Consider the following 16,219-nt stretch of genomic DNA (forward strand, 5'->3'; position numbering starts at 1 on the left):
ATGTATATAAATTAACTTTGTAATACATCTAGTGTTATTTTAGTATTTAAATATTATTATAGTGTTTATTAATATTTTGAATTTGCTTTATTTTTTGTAATTTCAGTTTTGATTTTAATTTTAATTTAAGTTTTAGTTATTTTGTTATGTGCTGTTGTCATTAATAGTTTTTGCTTTTAAAAATATTTTTATTTACCTTTTTTAACTGAAATTCTAATTTCAGTTTGAGTAATTTTTGTGCTTAAACTTATTTTCAGTAAGTTGCCAAGTCAATTTTGCCAATTAATTTTTACGTTTTTACTTTTAAGTTTCTCATCTAATATTTATATTTTGTCAATTTAGCTTTATTTCAAATAACAAAAATGATTTTTAATATTTGTAGTTAAGTTTTAGGTAAAAGTGTGTACATTACATTATAAAAATAAAATACAACCATATATAATATTAAGTCATATAAATTATATTATAGTTGTTTTTTCCTCAACATTTCCTTTGCATTGAATATTCTGTTTAACTCAGAAATACTTTTAATCATAAAAGAAAAATATATGTATTATATAAAAATACTTTGTTAGTGTTATTAGATAAAAAAAATGTCTGTATATAGTAGCTTTAGTTGACAGTAACAAAACTGAATCACATTATAAAATTAAAATATGATTATATATATAATGTATGAAAATATATATATATTTGTGTGTCTTCCATGAAGACCATAGCTTTGAAGTTTTTTCATAATCCAATGCAATTGATCAGGATATTTAATGGAAAATATATGTATATAATACTATTTTTATTATTATTATTATTCTGTTTCTCAGAAACTCAGAAATACATCACATTATGAATGAAAAAAAATCAAATCCTGAGGCATTAAATCAAGCCCTGCCATATATCATTTCCCACTGAATGTTCGATTTCTCCCAAAGCATTATAGGGTCATTTAAAGTAGATTTGAACGTAGGATGTTAGGGTAGGGGGGCCTGCAGAAATCAAACAGTGCGTGGCGTCAGCAGTGGTTGGAGGTGATCTTTAGTTATTGTCATCAGGGGTCATGAACTCTTGCACAGCACTGGAAGTTGCTAGGCAGTGCAGTAGCCCTATAAATCAGGGTCATGAGATGTACCTTGTTTCTATATAGACGCCGGTCATACATCCTCTTTGAAGAGCGTTAGATAAATGGCTAGCCTGTCAGCATCACATAGTTGGAGAAATTAGAGTCGTTGCTATGGCCACAAGGAGGGGGAGGGGGAGGTGTGTAGCAAATTGGATCTACTAAGGATTTTTATGCTGTTTCTCCATAACGAAATTCACAGAAATGGTCCATCTGCATTAAAATATTTTCTTCACAGATTAAATTAAGTGAAGTCGTCGGCACTGGAAAAGATGGACGCATTCTCAAAGAAGACATCCTGAACTTCATAGCCGGACAGACGGGGGCCATCTTACCCCCAGCGCCCTTCCAGGAGATTCGTCCTCCCCCTCCTGCGGCCGCAGCACCTTCGGCTCCAGCTGCGAAGCCCAAAGAGAAGATGACTCCACCTAGTGTACCCACTCCTGCGATCCCTAAACCCGTTTTCACAGGCAAAGACCACACTGAACCCATTAAAGGTTTGTTTGCTTGTGTGTTTCGATTTGTAAGTTGATTCACTCACTGAAATGTTGAATGAAAATCTTTTAACGAAGTTTTTCAGAAGGCGATGGGTAAAATTTTGTCCGCAGTAACTTTTTGCTCTAAAGCAGAATTCAAATTTTTAATGAAATTTAAACATTTAAAGTTTTTTATTTTAACGAAGCTTTTCCGAAGGTGATGGTTAAGACTAGAATCAAATGCATGGTCAGCCAATCCCATAATGCATTGCGACAAGGTCAGTGTAATCAAAGCCGATATGATGATCTTACGTAATTGTTCTCTCTGTGCAGAAATATATTAATGAGAGTAGTTAAATATAGGTCATTTACAATTTTCGTTTGTGTTATGCATTTTAACATTAGCTTAGCAACACGTTAGCGATAAACTCAAAATCACTTGAAATCTATTGTGAACAGCGCTATTTACATTTTTCTTACAAAGGCTTTCAGAAGGCAGTGGTTAAAACTATGTAAGCGGTAAACTTTGGCTCTAAGGCAGAATCACGTGTATGCTTAGCCAGTCCCATAATGCATTGTGCCAAGTTCAGCGTATAAAAACCAGAATGACCGACAAAGCCAATATGACGACTTTACATAATTATTCACTCAGTAAAGTAAAATATTAATAAATAAACTAGTTAATTTTACACAATTTTTGTGTCATGTATTTTAATGCATATTACAGCATTTCGCATTTAGCTTAGCAATATGCTAACATTAAACTCAATTGAAATCAGTTTTGAACAGCACAATTTGCACGACCTTAGTTTTTTTTAAATAAAGAGGGCAGTAGTTAAGACTTTTTCTACTGTATTTATTTTGCTCTAAGGCAGAATCACTTGCACACTTACTAAATCACATAATACATTCTGACCTTACGAAAATTAACCATGGTTTTACTACAAATAAAACCAAGAAACCACAAATGAACCATAGTTTTGCTGCACTAACCATAGTTTAACCATGGTGTTTGTAGTAAAACTGTGGTTATACAAATAGTAATCAATATGCCAAAAAACATGGTTACTACATTTTTACTATAATAAAACCATGGTTCATTTTAGTAGTTCAATGTAGTTAATTTTACACAATATTTTTGTATTGTATTGCACACTATAGTAATGCGCAGTTAGCTTAGCAGCATGCTAACATAAAATTGAAATTAAGTGTGAACAGCACAATTTTTATTGATTTTTTTCTTTCCAAACAAAGGCTTTCAGAAGGCAATGGTTAAGACTATGTCAGCAGCCCTGAAGATCCCTCACTTTGGTTTCAAAGACGAAGTGGATCTGAGCCAGCTGGTCCGATTGCGCTCCGAGCTAAAAGGCCTGGCAGAGTCGCGAGGAGTGAAGCTCAGCTACATGCCGTTCTTCATCAAGGTATGAAAGTGATTTGTGGGGTTAAAAAACTCAAAATAAACCTGGTTTTAATATAACTATCTTCTTCACAAACAGGCAGCATCTCTTGGTCTCCTCCATTTTCCCATTCTCAACTCTTCTTTGGATGAAAACTGCACAAATATCACCTATAAGGTAATGTTTCCATCTATAATAAAGATATTTCAGATGAAATTGAGGTTCAGATTAAATGGTCGTCCTCCTCCAGGCTGCTCATAACATTGGACTGGCGATGGATACCAATCAAGGTCTTCTGGTACCCAACGTCAAGAACGTACAGATGCTCAGCGTCTTTGAACTCGCAGTGGAGCTCAACCGCCTGCAGACGTTGGGAGCGGCAGGGCAGTTGGGGACCGCTGACCTCACGGGGGGAACGTTCACGCTCTCAAACATTGGATCGGTAAGTTGAGAACTGCAGGTTGACCTTTGCTTGCTCCCGTGATGTAGTGCTAATTGTATAGCTATGCATGGAAATGACGTAACATTAACGTTATTGTTTTTGTTGAAAGATTGGAGGAACCTATGCAAAGCCGGTCATATTGCCGCCCGAGGTTGCCATCGGTGCTCTTGGGAAGATCCAGGTGTGTAAAGTTTTGTGCTAAAATTCCATTTTACATATGTGACCCTGGAGCACAAAACCAGTCTTAAGTCGCTGGGGTATATTTGTAGCAATAGCCAAAAATACATTGTATGGGTCAAAATTATTGATTTTTCTTTTATGCCAAAAATCATTAGGATATTAAGTAAAGATCATGTTCCATGAATATATTTTGTAAATTTCCTACTGTAAATATATTAAAACCTAATTTTTGATTAGTAATATGCATTGCTAAGAACTTCATTTGGACAACTTTAAAGGCGATTTTCTCAATATTTAGATTCGTTTGCACCCTCAGATTCCAGATTTTCAAATAGTTGTATCTCGGCCATATATTGTCCTATCCTAACAAACCATACATCAATTTAAAGCTTATTTATTCAGCTTTCAGATAATCTCAATTTCGAAAAATGTAACCTTATGACTGGTTTTGTGGTCCAGGGTCACATATAAATTGCACTATGTAGTGTGCAAGATTAGGATTAGCGCATAACAAATTATAATATGTCGGAGAACAAATTTCCACAGGTTTGCTAATTATCCACTGTTAGCAACAGAGATAAAATTTTACACTATGTAGTGATACAATTTTTCATTAATGTAGTATGTTCCGATACTAGTGTACTAGTTTGCGACATCCTTAAGTATGCAATTTTCCATGCTAGCATCGTAACGTCTTTTCGTACTTTGTAGACGTTTGTGAACATAGGCACACTCCAACCCGCTTTAAAAAAAAAAAAAAAGGTTTTAGATGCACTTCATTTTGGCCAAGATTGAAGGTAGAATCACATGTATGCTTAGCCAATCCCATAATGCATTGCAACAAGGTCCATATAAAAAATACAAAATGTCCTACAAAGCCAACATGGCAAATTTACATAATTATTTACTTAGTACAATATTAATAAAAGTAGTTCAGTCTAATTAATTTTACACTATTTGTTTGCATTATAGTTATGTATTTAACAAATGCTACCGTATTGTACAGTTGGCTTAGCAACATGCTAATGCTAAACTCAATTGGAATCGATTACGAACAGTGTAATTTTTATGCCTGCCTGTATAGAACTTTGCAAATCAGTCTCTTATTAGGTTTTATTTCAGTTAGTATGCTTCAATTAGTATGCTGCCTACAGAGGCACCAAGGCAGCACACTAGATTTGAGAACGGAGCCCAATTTTTAAAGTGACATGATCTTTTTTTTTTTGCGTTCTCCACAGGTGCTGCCCCGATTCAACCACAAGGGCGAGGTAGTGAAAGCGCACATCATGAACGTGAGCTGGTCCGCCGACCACCGGATCATCGACGGAGCCACCATGTGTCGTTTCTCCAACCTGTGGAGATCGTACCTGGAAAACCCCGCTTCCATGGTCCTGGATCTGAAATAGAAAGCACACTTCCTCCAAGCACATCTAGATGTTTGACTCAGTCTCCCGACACTAAAGATTTTTCGTTACTGGGGCACTGAGCTGTTTGAGCCATTGGTTTCCATCATGACTGAAGAACATTTCCACAACGTCATGAAGCTAATAACTGGTGTTTTGTTGTTTTTCTTCTTAATTTTTTCCTCTTGTTGCCTTACTGACATCAGATGTTACATCTACCAGAGCGTATTGTGTATTGTTGAATGTTAGAGAATATGAACTCAGTGTAGCAATATGAAAACGTACCCGTGATGTTTTTGTAAATGAACTTTCCACATACTGTAAAATCTCCAATGGCGTTGCACAAGGGTTTTTAAAAGTGACATTTGTTAGTGGATAACATTTAAAAATAGTCTGGGTTCGTCTCATGAAAATGTCACCTGAAAAAATTATAATAAAAAAGAAATTATATTTTGTAGAATTATTATTATTAATATTATTATTATTATTATTACTGTGACTTTTTCAAATATTGCTATTCCTTAAAAAAAATACATTTCTTGAAGCAAAATATAATTCTTTTTTTTATTTATTTTTTCAGTGCTGCTTTTCTTTCCAGTCAAGCGTTTTTAAAGCACAATGGAAATATATGTGATTCAAACTGGCTGTGGGGAATCTGTACTGATGCGTCCTCTCATCTTCTCTGGTGTGATGATTCTTGTTGGAGCATAATGTTCTGCCACTCATGAATAATGGGAGTTTCCTTGAGGGATTGTTGTGTGAGTGTGTGAAATACGAAGGAAAGCGTTTTAATAAATGATACATTTGAGGAACCGCTTGCAGACTGCTCTTTAAATGATAATATTCCACAGTAAGCAGTGTTACTATTCCATCTCAAAACACGGTTGAACTGGAGCCGGAATGAGCACAGCTGGTAAATCTTATAAGATTTATGATCCTTAGACAAGTCAAACAGAGCTTCAGCGGGGGGTGGAGCTTGTGTCTCATTCTCCGCTTCGATTTTAAAGCCTGGTGCCTCCATCCCTTCGGCACAAACTAAAAGCGGTTTAGATAAGCATCTGTTACAGAAAGAACATGCAGGTAAGACTTTCTTAGATGCCTCAAAAATATTTGAATGAAACAGGATTAATTGTGTTCTAGGTTTACTGTAAGACTAAAAGTGATCAAATAAATGTAACATTACACCATAAATATATGGTTTAAAGTTTGGGGCAAATGAATAAGTAGAAAAACATTGATTTAATCTGAATAAATGGATTGAAAATATTATATAAGACAATAAACGCTGGCAAATTAAATGTTTTGAATGTATTTATTTTTCATTAACAGAACAATCTGACATCAGGATTATAGATTTCTTATAAAACTATGCCCACTTAAATAATTTAAATGTAAAGTAACTTAAATGTAACTATACATGTATGGTGTAATATTTGGTGCAACTGAATGAGAAAAACTATGATTTAATCTGAGATAATTGATTTTAAACAAACAATATTATTAGATACGATAGCAGATATGATTTAACATTCTTTCTTTTTTTTTAAATTAAAAGAATCTGACTTCATTTACATTCATGTAAAATCAATCAAATTAACCAATACAAACCTATTCGATCTGTAATTAATATGCATTGGGGTCGGTAAGTTTTTATTTTTTAAGATACTTTTATTCAGGACACATTAAATTGATCAAAAGTGACAGTAAAGACATTTATATAATGTTACAAAATATTTCTATTTCAAATAAATGCTGTTCATTTTAACTTTCTATTGATCAAAGAATCCTGAAAAATTTATCAAGGTTTCCACAAAAATATTAGGCAGCACAATTTTTCAACTTATATTTGGTGCAACTGAATGAGAAAAACTATGATTTAATCTGAGATAATTGATTTTAAACAAACAATATTATTAGATACGATAGCAGATATGATTTAACATTCTTTTTTTTTTAATTAAAAGAATCTGACTTCATTTACATTCATGTAAAATCAATCAAATTAACCAATACAAACCTATTCGATCTGTAATTAATATGCATTGGGGTCGGTAAGTTTTTATTTTTTAAGATACTTTTATTCAGGACACATTAAATTGATCAAAAGTGACAGTAAAGACATTTATATAATGTTACAAAATATTTCTATTTCAAATAAATGCTGTTCATTTTAACTTTCTATTGATCAAAGAATCCTGAAAAATGTATCAAGGTTTCCACAAAAATATTAGGCAGCACAATTTTTCAACTTCTTTTTTTTTACAGTAAAATATTACTGTTTTTACTGTATTCCTGATCAAATAAATGGTGACCATGGGGGAAAGAGAAGCAAGCAAATTCATACTGTATGACTTTAACAAATTAAATTATCTATTCACATAAGAAAGAGGAGAAACAGTGGAAGAGACCACAAGAGAAAAGCAAAAGCACCATAAGATGGAAAATGTCCAAGGAAGACCTTCAACGAAAGAGCAGGACATCATCACAGATCCCTATCCCGAGGAGATGCACCTCAACCTGGACAACTAAGAAGGAACCAAGAGGCCAGAAGTTCCCATCAAACAGAGACGAGCAGCTCATCCACTACCAGACCATCCCAGAAAGACGCTTCTCCACTGACCGAGCTCATGAAATAATCAAACACATTGTTGATGAAAGACTGGAGACTGTCGAGTACAGCTGCTCATGCTCAGACATCTCCAGGGAACTGTCTGACTGCATTAAGACGGCTGTAAAGAAGCTGCTGAACGATCGATATAAGCTGGTCTGTTATGTGGCCATCGGGCAGCTGAAGGACTCGGTGGTGAACTGCTCCAGTAGAGCCATCTGGAGTCCAAGTTCAGACACGTTCACTGAATATATCTATAAAACCGCTCATGCTCAGACATCTCCAAGGAACTGTCTGACTGCATTAAGACGGCTGTAAAGAAGCTGCTGAACGATCGATATAAGCTGGTCTGTTATGTGGCCATCGGGCAGCTGAAGGACTCGGTGGTGAACTGCTCCAGTAGAGCCATCTGGAGTCCAAGTTCAGACACGTTCACTGAATATATCTATAAAAACAGATCCTTATTTGCTGTTTGCATCTTGTTTGCAGTGTATAAAGAGTAGTGTAACTGATCAACTACGTAACTGATCAACTGGAATTGAAGTGTAAAGTAAGCTATGCATATGTATAGTTGTAGTAAATACTCTGGAAAATGTGAAAATTTTAAATGTCAAAAAAAGGTTTTAATTAAAGATTAGATATTGGAGTATGTTTTACATGAAAATACTATTTCAGTCTTTCTCTGCTTCAGAATTTCATGTTTAATTCAGTGTTACTTGCTGTTTCTGTTTCTAATTGTCAAATTTACTAGCAACTTCCGAGTGAAAATTGTCTGTACACCATTTTTTTATTTCAGTGTATAGCCTAACATTAAAAACGTTCTACTAGAGCAGCAGCCACAATTTACAAATACATATCTAACAGCAATGTTTTGAAATGGTCCTAGGCATCATTGTTAATCAGGTTATGTCGCTCTATTCTTAAATGCATGTCTGGTGTGGTAAAGTATGCAAAAGTGGACAGCTGCTCTTGTGCCAACTGTAACATGTGACCACACTATTCAGTGTTGTCTCGGGTTAAATATAGACACTGGCCGGAGTTACGCTTCAAGAGGGAAACCCTGTAACAAACACTGAGCGGATCATTACTTCAAAGCCTATTCTTTCGACATAGATCACACTTATTGAAATTGTCAGAAGAATTATACCATTGGTGCAGCATTGGTGACTATCGTCTCCATATCAAATGGGAGCTAACCATGTAAAAATATGGTCCAAAATATGGTGCTGGAAGGACAATATGACCCAATGAGAGTGGTAAGCACAAGCTAATTCAAACTTTCTCACAGTTTCTTCAATGTCAATCACAGCTTATCATATACATAGTACTAATTCAAATATGCTCTATCATATCAAACCAAGACAATATGACCCAATGAGAGTGGTAAGCACAAGCTAATTCAAACCTTCTCACAGTTTCTTCAATGTCAATCACAGCTTATCATATACATAGTACTAATTCAAATATGCTCTATCATATCAAACCAAAACAACAAGCAGCGCATGCATTTTCTTGGCCGGTAAAATGGCTTATCTGCTTCCCTAGCATAATGTGTGTGTATTTGGCGCTCTGTATCATCATGACGGGGGTCAAGGTATGCTGTGGGACAGTGAACTCTATCAAGTCTCTGTGGGAAACCAGGATAAAGAAAAGCAAAGATGAACTTAAGAAAGAGAGAGAGCAGAGAGACAGGAGAGCAGTGGGTAGGTACGTCCATTACTGTCATGTATACCATGGGAAGCATATAATTACTTATTTTAAAGCAATGGTTCTCAACTGGTGGGTCGTGACCTAAAAAGGAAGGTTTCTAAGTGCAAATACTAAAGGTAACACTTTAATATTGTGACCAATTCTCACTATTAACTAGTTGCTTATTAGAATGCCTATTATTAACATATTGGCTGTTTCTTAGTACTTATAAAGCACATATTCTGCATGACCATATTCTACATCCCTAATCCAACCCAATACCTAAACTTAACAACTGCCTTATTAACTATTAATAAGCAGCAAATTAGGCGTTTGAGGCAAAAGTTGTAGTTAATGGTTTGTTAATAGCGAGAATCGGACCTTCAAATAAAGTGTGACCACACTAACCATAAATTCATGGTTAAGATAACAAAATACTTTTCAACATCAATGTTCAAGCGTCCACACGAACTCTATGGTTCATCAGTTACTTGGTAGAAGCTAGTCAAATTTGACAACATGGAAAGTTGACATGACCTCATCCCTTGAAAACCAAGAACTAAACTATGCATGGTAAAAGAAGATACAAACCATACTGCATCAAATGTGATTTACGGGTTTGGTACCACATTGGGTCATCACTTGATGTCAAATGTAAAATCTAGACTCTGAAGAATTAACCAGTTGAGAACCACTGCACAGACTATGCTTTTGTCTATCCTGTGATATTGAATAGTTCAAACTCTTTGGCGTAGGTTGACAGGTGCCTGGGAGGATCGTATCACTTTGGCCAAGCTAAAGGAAAAAGTTGTGACGGAGGAAGGACGTGTCATTCTGCGGATTGAAAAAGAGGAGTGGAAGGTAAAGCATTTTGTGACTTGTACTTTGTGAATTTGTTGCTACTTTCAAATTAGAATTTTAAAAAAAATTCTGTCAACTAGAGAGGAAGGTGCATGATTGATTTGTTAATACAAATAGGTCTTGTCCTAAAGGGGTGGTGAATGGACTTGTGCCCAAGTGACCTACACTTGGCACAGGTGTTAAATCCTTCTCCTGGAGGGCCACATTCCCACAGAATTTACCTCCTGAAGACCTTGACTAGTTGTATCAGGTATGTTTAACTAGGGTTGAAGCTCTGCAGGACACTGACTCTCCAGGAACAGGACTGGACCCCCTTGGGCTAAGGATATGGTTTGGGGCAGGACTTACAGCAAAGGTGTCCAATCCTGCTTCTGGGGTTCCTGCAGTTTAGCTTCAACCTACCCCAACACACCTGCCTGGGTATTTAAAGTGTGTTTGACTTGAAGCAGCGCTACACACACCGATCAGTGTAGGACATCAAAGTACCATGAGAGCAGATGGCTCCTTGCTTTCGAATCGCTCTCGTGGTACTTTGATGTCATAAACAAATCAGTCTGTGAAGCACAGCTTCAAGTCGACCAGACCTATTTTGAAGACCTTGATTAAGTGGTTCAAGTGTGTTTAATGGAGGTTGGAGCTAAACTCTGCAGGAAGGTGGCCCTCCAGGAACAGGATTGGATAACCCTTGACTTCTGAAAGAGTTAGTAGTTTTAATTGGCTAAAACATCCATCAAACTGCTCACATATTTGCAGATTTAACGGTCTATCGACTTTAATAAGTTTTATTTTATTTATTTTTTGCATTGAGTGTTTGGTTTCCACTGTTTCCACTCTTTTTGCAGACTCTTCCTCCAGCTTTGGTCCAACTCTCACAGATCCAAGAATGGCAGTTACACCGAATAGGACTTCAAAAAATCCCACAGTTCATCTCAAGCTTTGAAAGCCTCATAGTCTTGGACTTGTCTCGTAATTCAGTCACAGAGATTCCCAAAGAGATTGGTCAGTAAAAAAATGGGTGTCACCTGTACAAACTTTGACTTTCTTTAGCTGAAGTAACTCTGATACGCTCTTCTAAATAACAGGCAAACTAACTCGGTTACGAGAGCTGTTGTTGAGCTATAACAGAGTAAGCCATGTACCAGAAGAACTTGGCTGTTGTGAAAATCTGGAGAAACTGGAACTTGCAATGAACGAAGATCTGGATGGGCTGCCTACTCGGGTATCAATAACATTGAACAGGTGTATATATACACGTCATATTTTGTCTTTAAAACTCTATATATACCTACCACCTGTGCTTGCTTTGATCTAATTTCCTTAGCTTAGCAATCTAAAGAACCTGTATCACTTGGACCTCTCCATGAACCAATTCACCACCATTCCAGATTGTGTGGTCAACCTTCCTTCTCTAGAGTGGCTAGACATGGGCAGCAACAAGTTGGAAAGTTTGCCAGAAGATATTCACAGGTAAAAACTAAACTACAAGCAACTTCGGATCATTTTTTTTCTTTCAATGTACTATTAATAGAACCAAGATTTTGTAATAAATCCTATGAACTTTATATCCCAATTTAATCTAGAATGGATAAACTTCACACCCTGTGGCTCCCAAGAAATGAACTAGAGTACCTGCCAGACAATATCAGTCGCATGCAAAGTCTGGACACACTAGTTCTGAGCAAAAATAAACTACGAGACATTCCTCCACTTATGGAGCCAGAAAACTCACCCGTTGAGGGTATCTGGTAAAGCTTCCTCGCTCATCTCATGTTCTTCCTCTTCATCTCTTTTATGTTCGCTTGGTTTTTCTGTTATCTTAGAGCCAAATTTTCTCATCCCACATGTGGCCCAGCTCGACATGCGCTGAAAGGCAGCAAACTCTTCCGGTCCAAGACCTTTCTGCCTGAAGAACTCTTTTCCCACATAGTGTCTCCAGTCGCAACGGTGGTGGCAGCAAAGAGCGATAGCCAGTCCTGACACTATGAGCTTTTTACCAGTTTCCCTGACTTCGGTTGAGGGAACAGGCTTAATATCATCACAAGCACCCTCATTCTGATGGAGTTTTACACGCTTGGTTGGAGGTTCATCATCTTCGTCGGAGCAGCTGTGCTCAAATAAACACCGAAGGGCCAGATCTGTGGAGACAAGTTGACAAAACTCAATCTTGTAGTACTGATACCGTAATGATGTTTATTGAAATCTTGTCTACCAGTTGCTGCACCACACAGGTGCTTCCCAACACCAATAACAGGAAGTCCCTTTTCTCTCAGAAGAGGGACATTCCCTGAAAGGTACAAAGAACAAATCTTATTTATGAGAAGATGAAGCTTAAGATTAAGATCATTAGGACTAGTTTAAGAAGCTAACTCACATAAATCAAGGTGCTGAATATCAACCTGAAGCCTATCAAAAGTTGAGCCTGCATTTTTGTGCTTGCCATCTACCTTAAAAAGACATGAAATTGAAATGTAACCTTACTTTCCAGTAGAAAGAACAATATTTTTTCCTGTACTTGAGGAAAGAATAGCTTCATGTGAATGACACCACACCTTAAAGCGAGTACTGGACCTTTCCACAAGTAAAAAATGGACATTTTCAGCTGCTTTAAGAGCGATGTGAATCCAGTGGGACAGTTTTCCCTTCCCTGCTCCAAACTCTATGTAGCATCTGTTTGGGCTGAGCAATTCCAAAACCTCCATGTTTCCAAGAATCGAGGCCTGTGAAACCGGGTAACATTTCTTGAAAATAAGGATAAACAAAGACTTTTTATATAGTATGTGTGGTTTGGCAGTTTTAGAGTAATTTACCTGTTGCTTGAGGTGTTTAAAGGCAGAATCTCCATTCTTTGGGTCATTTAGAGGCTCATAAAGAGCAGAATGTGAGAGTGTGTTTTCAACAAGTTTGGTATTTAGTCCTGAGGGAACAGGCAAACATGTACGAATCCATTAATAATTACATAAAAAGATGATATAACCAGATTTAAGTCATGTGATAAAACTCAAGTGACAGTTGCCTTTCAGTGCAGTTTTGAGTTTCACAATCAGCTCATCCAGTTCCTCTTTAGATCGTTCAGCGATGGTTATCTGCATTGATGCGTCATTATTAAGCACATATCTATTCTTTAAAGCCATGAAATTTAGATACACATGCTCTCATAAGCAATACGATCACCTCCTCTATGGTTTCATCTTCACTTGCAGAACCAGCATTGATGTCTTTCACATAATAAATCTAATATAAACAAATCAAACATAGCAGTGTCATTTACACAACAAGCATTGCGTTATGCCACATGGATTTGTAAAAAATTTTTAATGTAGAAAAACATCACTCAAAAAATAAGGGTAAATGGAGTTATTTATACATACAGGTTTTGGTTTCTCCTTAGAGTTACATTTCTTCAGGTGTTTAGCCAAATTATCTTCAAATACAGTGCTGTTTAAAACAGGAGAGAAGATTTTTAAATATAACAACATAAAATTTCAAAGTCTGCCACCGAGACATGGGACAAAACTCTTTTAGGAATAATCAAAATGTAACTTTTAACCAGAGATGATCACTAATGTTCTAAACATAAATGTACAATTAATTTGATTTCTCTTTATTACTTTTTTTTTTTTAATTACATGACCCTTAAAACCACCTCAGACTGTACCTTAATATTTCATGTTGACTATATGACAGAAGGATACAGAGTTTAATTTTAAAATACACTTTTTAGGTTCCGAATGTCTTTAAAGTAAAATAATTACATATATTTATATCAAGTTGATACTTATATCAACTTATATTTATATCAAGTCCTTAGAATGCAAAATATGGCTATTTTGTAAATAGTAACATTTTCTATCTGACTGAGGCAATTTAACTGATGTAGCTAAAAATCTGTTTGACACCAGTCATAATTCATTAATTCACTTCCAGATTTGTCAATTATCATATTAATTCATTTATTAAGAAATATTCAAGCCACATATAACATTTCTATATGCATGAATCTGAATCCTCCACTTATGGAGGGCATGAGTAACCTCAGGTAAGCACCAAAGTACTGTGTTCAATTTGTAGAACTTCATTGGGGACCAATAAAAAGCTTAATTAAAGCAAAACAGTGATTCTATAGGAAAGCCTGAAACCTATTTCATGCAAGTATGGGAATGCAAATACTTCTTGGACGGAGTTGCAAAACACCAGTGAAGCATTTGTGTCTGTATACTTGCGCATTTGACAAATTATTACAATTACTAAGCTTAAAATTCTCATTCTGCAGGTTTGTGAATTTCCGAGACAATCCTTTGACATATGATGTGATGCTTCCTGATTTAAAAGAGAATGTAGATGAAGAAGAGAATGACAGGGAGATGTTTGGTCGTGACTTCATGCACTTCTACATCCAAGAGGCCCGGAAAAGAGGTTATACCGTACTCAATATGTATTGCGTGCAAAACTGTTAGCAGAACTTTATCATAAAATGTTGCATAAATAAAGAAATTAAAGCCTTGAAAGCCTCTTAACGACCAACTTCTGCATTGAATGTTTCTTGCAGGATCCCAAACTTTCACATCAGTGCTAAATGTGACGTTGGATGGCGTGTCAGAGACAGCATCGTCTTTGTAATTTGCATGCTGGCTTCTGTCTGCTCGTCCGCCTTCAGGCTTGATCTTCCGGTCCATCATGCCAAGTTCTATGAAGAGAACTTCTTGTCTTTTAAATGTGTTGTCTTTTATGCTGTTTGTTGGAGTTGCTGCTTCCTGCTAGTATGTCGTAACTAATGTTTGTGGATGAGCAAAAATCTATAAACACTGATGAAATAAAATGAAGCATATGTGTCCTACACTTGTGCTTGTTTGTTTGTTTTAAAAAGGCTGTTGAGATTTCTATTCTAATTGGCTGTGGGAATGGCAGTTAGTAACACATTCTCCAATGAAACGTCTCTGCTTGTGTAGTATTTCAGGCTGGTTTTAAAGCCTTTTTGCTGGAGGTAATACAATCTGCCGTGGTCAATCAGACGTTTACAAAGCCGTCCGATCTGTTCCCGATCTTCAACTGACATCAAACTGCAAGAAAAACGTTTACAAATGAGATCATGATCTTAGTAAAATAATTACATATATTTATATCAAGTTGATACTTATATCAACTTATATTTATATCAAGTCCTTAGAATGCAAAATATGGCTATTTTGTAAATAGTAACATTTTCTATCTGACTGAGGCAATTTAACTGATGTAGCTAAAAATCTGTTTGACACCAGTCATAATTCATTAATTCACTTCCAGATTTGTCAATTATCATATTAATTCATTTATTAAGAAATATTCAAGCCACATATAACATTTCTATATGCATGAATCTGAAACTCTGGAATAATTTCTTTGATTCAGTTTGGACTGAACTACTTCATTTTTAAACACTACGAAAACTTTCTCAAACTTTTTAGAAGAGTGAACATCTTACTGTTTGGGGTCCAAAGGACAGGGTATTCGTTTTTTCTCACTCTCTTCACCCTACATGGAAATGACATCAAAGTTTGAGCAAACAGTAACTTATTAATAACCTAATATTAATAGGGGTAAGGTAAGTAGTAGTGCGTGCATCCATTCAGAGCAGCACAACATTGACATTATAACGTATTTTCATTCACATACAGCATTTGCATGTTCCCCGCAGAAGGTTTTCCCACTTCCAACAATCATCTTGCAGTATCGTTTCTTTTTTGCTACATAAAAAGCACATCGTCCTGGTAAAGGCGCTAACACGCCGTCTGCTACGGACCCCTCCATACTAATAATACTGATAACGCAACTAACTCACTTCCGCAAGCCATTTCAAAATAAGAGCCATGAACAACAGCGAGCTGAGAAAAATTAATAAATAAATAACGCATACATTTTATTTATTTATTTGTTTGTTTGTTTGTTTGTTTGTTTGTTCGTATAATCGTTAACTTTTCTTAAAACTGTTATTATTATTATTATTATTATTATTATTATTAATAGTAGTAGTAGTAGAACACTTTTATCGTGGCTGTTTACTTACATCAAAACC

The 16,219-nt window shown here is 35.9% G+C and overlaps 3 protein-coding genes across 3 annotated transcripts in view; all 3 read left to right on the forward strand.

Moving 5' to 3' along the window:
• Positions 1-5,433, forward strand: part of LOC107715105 (lipoamide acyltransferase component of branched-chain alpha-keto acid dehydrogenase complex, mitochondrial-like) — a 9,918-nt gene extending 4,485 nt beyond the window's left edge. The window contains exons 6-11 of the mRNA XM_016521164.1: positions 1,353-1,611; positions 2,845-3,011; positions 3,087-3,164; positions 3,238-3,429; positions 3,539-3,610; positions 4,848-5,433. Coding sequence (XP_016376650.1) covers positions 1,353-1,611; positions 2,845-3,011; positions 3,087-3,164; positions 3,238-3,429; positions 3,539-3,610; positions 4,848-5,015 — 936 coding nt within the window. The 3' untranslated portion in view covers positions 5,016-5,433. The remainder of the gene's footprint in view (positions 1-1,352; positions 1,612-2,844; positions 3,012-3,086; positions 3,165-3,237; positions 3,430-3,538; positions 3,611-4,847) is intronic.
• A 653-nt stretch (positions 5,434-6,086) lies between these two features.
• LOC107715053 (tctex1 domain-containing protein 1-A-like) lies at positions 6,087-8,158 on the forward strand. The gene is made up of 3 exons (XM_016521096.1): positions 6,087-6,092; positions 7,396-7,707; positions 7,899-8,158. Exons 1-3 carry the CDS (start codon positions 6,087-6,089, stop codon positions 8,121-8,123), a joined length of 543 nt encoding a protein of 180 aa, XP_016376582.1. The 3' UTR covers positions 8,124-8,158.
• An 898-nt stretch (positions 8,159-9,056) lies between these two features.
• Positions 9,057-14,962, forward strand: LOC107715106 (leucine-rich repeat-containing protein 39-like). Its single transcript, XM_016521165.1, has 9 exons — positions 9,057-9,327; positions 10,065-10,170; positions 11,013-11,169; positions 11,253-11,389; positions 11,492-11,637; positions 11,751-11,901; positions 14,190-14,206; positions 14,441-14,583; positions 14,717-14,962. The coding sequence occupies exons 1-9, from the start codon at positions 9,086-9,088 to the stop codon at positions 14,785-14,787; spliced, it is 1,170 nt and encodes a 389-aa protein (XP_016376651.1). The 5' UTR covers positions 9,057-9,085; the 3' UTR covers positions 14,788-14,962.
• The last annotated feature ends 1,257 nt before the right edge of the window (positions 14,963-16,219 follow it).

Source organism: Sinocyclocheilus rhinocerous, unplaced genomic scaffold, assembly GCF_001515625.1.
Source record: "Sinocyclocheilus rhinocerous isolate Xijiao unplaced genomic scaffold, SAMN03320098_v1.1 scaffold509, whole genome shotgun sequence".
Taxonomy (NCBI): Eukaryota; Metazoa; Chordata; class Actinopteri; order Cypriniformes; family Cyprinidae; genus Sinocyclocheilus; species Sinocyclocheilus rhinocerous.